Raw genomic sequence first — 2,815 nt, forward strand, 5'->3', positions numbered from 1 at the left:
AAACCCTTATCTGAAATAGCATTGGCAAATATGTTCTCCCATGCATTGGGCTTTCTTGTTGTTTTGTTGATGGTTTCTTTTGCTGTGCAGAAGTTAGTATATCTTTTCTTAAACATTATCTTTTAAAACAAACAAAATATTTTTAAAAATTATTTTCATGTCTCTAAGTGCTGCATTTATATATGCTTCAAAAATTATTAAAGACATGTTTCTTAACTGTGCAGAGAAAAAGATATGGAGCATACTCTCCGAATCCCTGAAGTTGGTGTCAGTAAGGTAAGCTTTTTGATTTTACAAATATAGCACATTGATAAAATTTTATAAGTCATCATTATAGCAGAAAGCTTAGAGTTCTTCCAATTTAATAGAAAGGTTAATAGTCAATGTAGTAATGCTAATGAAAGTAATACAGATTTGTTTGTTCCACTGCTTGAGAAAATAAAAATTAACAACAATTTGAACTGAATTATGTTTAATTTTTAAAAATCTGGAGCAGGAGTAGAGAAAATGTGGACTAATTTAGGTACATGAAGTAATACCAATTTAACAGGTATCTATTGAGTGAAATAAATATGCTAGATATTATGACAGTTCAAAAATGAACCGGACCTAGATTCAGGCTACTTTTCGTTGATGTTTACTTAGAGTCCAGAGTATTTTATATCCCTGGAACAATATATTCTCTCCTAGTTGAGCCTCTAATGGTTTCTTTCAGGAAAAAGAACAGTTGAGTTTTCAAAACAATAAGGACAGAGTTACAACTTAAATCACAAGTAAAAGAGTCTATACTTCATATTTATCGTTTTTATTCTGTATTTTCTGTTGTTTTTCTTCCTCCCTTCTATGGCTATAATCTTTCTCCCTTTTTTGTTTTTCTTTTTTGACCTTTGATCAGTCCCCTTTTGTTTCTATTTAATGGGATTATAATATGGATCTAAAGTATATATTTTATATGATTTTTGTTTTTTTTGAATGAAATTTCTCATTATTACTTTGGAAGTCCAGTTATTTTTACTGTGTTTGGACTCATTCAGAGAGGAGTAAATCCTCATAATCTTAACTCTGACCAAATTATCTTGCTTTTTAACTTTCCTGAGAACCTTTATTCTTTTGCCCCCAAAGAAAACCCAGTCTGTAACTTAAATAGCAAAGAACTCCTTTCCCCACTCCAGTCTGAAAACACAGGTGGTTCAGTGGTGGCATTTCTGCCTTTTCTTTCTTTCTTTTAAACTAACATGTCCACTGGTGGGGTAAATAATCTGTTAACTGTGAAATCAGTTTGACAATATATATTATATCACACATATCCAGGTAGATAAAAAAAATTAAATCCCCCCCACCCCCCACCGCCCCGCTACACACACACACACACACACACACACACACACACACAAACATACACACTTTGTATTACTGTTAGGGAAAAAAACAGAAACAAGTATTTTACCACTGGATGAAAGATTTCATAAGTTAAAAGAAAAGGGGGAAAAATCATAGATGACAGGACAATTTTAAGTAATTTAAGTTTGAAGTTCTTTATCTATTAAGAAACAAATTTAAAAGGCAAACTAGAATAGTCAGAAAAATATGACAAAATATATCTCCTTTACATTTTAAATGTTCATACAAATTCACTTTAAAACCCCACTGTGATACCAATAGATAATTAAAGGACATAAACAATTCACAGTAGAAAGAATATCATGGTTATTCTATGAAAACCAATTTTTCTCATAATTTAAGAAATACAAATGAAGCCAAGATGTCTGTTTTCATTCATCATATTTATTAAATATCATTCCTGTTGGGAGCATAATTTAGAACAGCTCTTTGGAATAAGGTTCCAAGTCAGGAGACTTGAAAATATTTAAATTCTTTGATATAGTTATTATCTAAACAACCCAACTGAATAAAACATATGAAGGGCATGTAGAGGAAATTTACAGAATAGGAAACCCAAATGGCTAATAAGTATAAGAAAAGGTTTCAGCTTCAGTAGTAATCAGGGATGTGCAAATTAAAATCACAATGATGAGATTTAATTTCACACCTATTATGCTTGAAAAAACAAAATTCTGACAATACCAAGTGTTAAGTCTATTAGAACAACAAGAATTCTTATAGGCTGCTGATGGGAATATAAATTGGTACAACCACTTTGGAAAACAATATGGCACTATTTAATAAAGTTTAAGATTTGCATATACTATTGCTTAGTAATTTTATTCCTAAGTATATACTCCAGAGAAACACTTGTATTGTCCACAAGAAGATTTAATGTACAAGAATGTTCATAGAAACATTTAAAAAAATCTTTAATCTTAGGGGAAACCTGGATATCCATTATCAGAAGAATATGTAGATTGTGGTGCGTTTATACAATGGATTACCATTCAGCATAGTGGTACAACTGTGCACAATACCTGGATGTACCTTATAACCTAATATTTAACCAAAGAGGCAAAAATAAAAGAAATATGTACAGTAGCATACATTTGCCAGAACTCATCAGCCTATACATTTAAGGCCTATGCATTTCCTGTATATAAATTACATCTCAAAAATTCATACAGTATGACTCTCATATCAGGTTCTGAACTAGGCAAAATAAATATGTATTGTTTATGGATACATAGATATGTGGTAAAATTGTAATGAGATGTGTCATCTATAATAATAAAAGAGAAACATGGTAATTAGCGTACAACCGCTACCCTTTTCATTGGCTAATCAGTGAGTATATGCAAATTAACTGTCAGCCAAGATGGCAGCCGGCAGCCAGGCAGCTGGAAGCGAGCATGAGGCTTGCTTGCTT

General features: G+C 31.5%; 1 protein-coding gene across 1 annotated transcript in view; it reads left to right on the top strand.

The window, feature by feature from the left end:
* Positions 1-2,815, top strand: part of AGGF1 (angiogenic factor with G patch and FHA domains 1) — a 32,597-nt gene that overhangs the window by 14,693 nt on the left and 15,089 nt on the right. The window contains exon 8 of the mRNA XM_005858157.2: positions 225-276. Within this exon, the coding sequence (XP_005858219.1) occupies positions 225-276 (52 nt within the window). The remainder of the gene's footprint in view (positions 1-224; positions 277-2,815) is intronic.

This window comes from Myotis brandtii, unplaced genomic scaffold (genome assembly GCF_000412655.1).
Source record: "Myotis brandtii unplaced genomic scaffold, ASM41265v1 scaffold115, whole genome shotgun sequence".
NCBI lineage: Eukaryota > Metazoa > Chordata > Mammalia > Chiroptera > Vespertilionidae > Myotis > Myotis brandtii.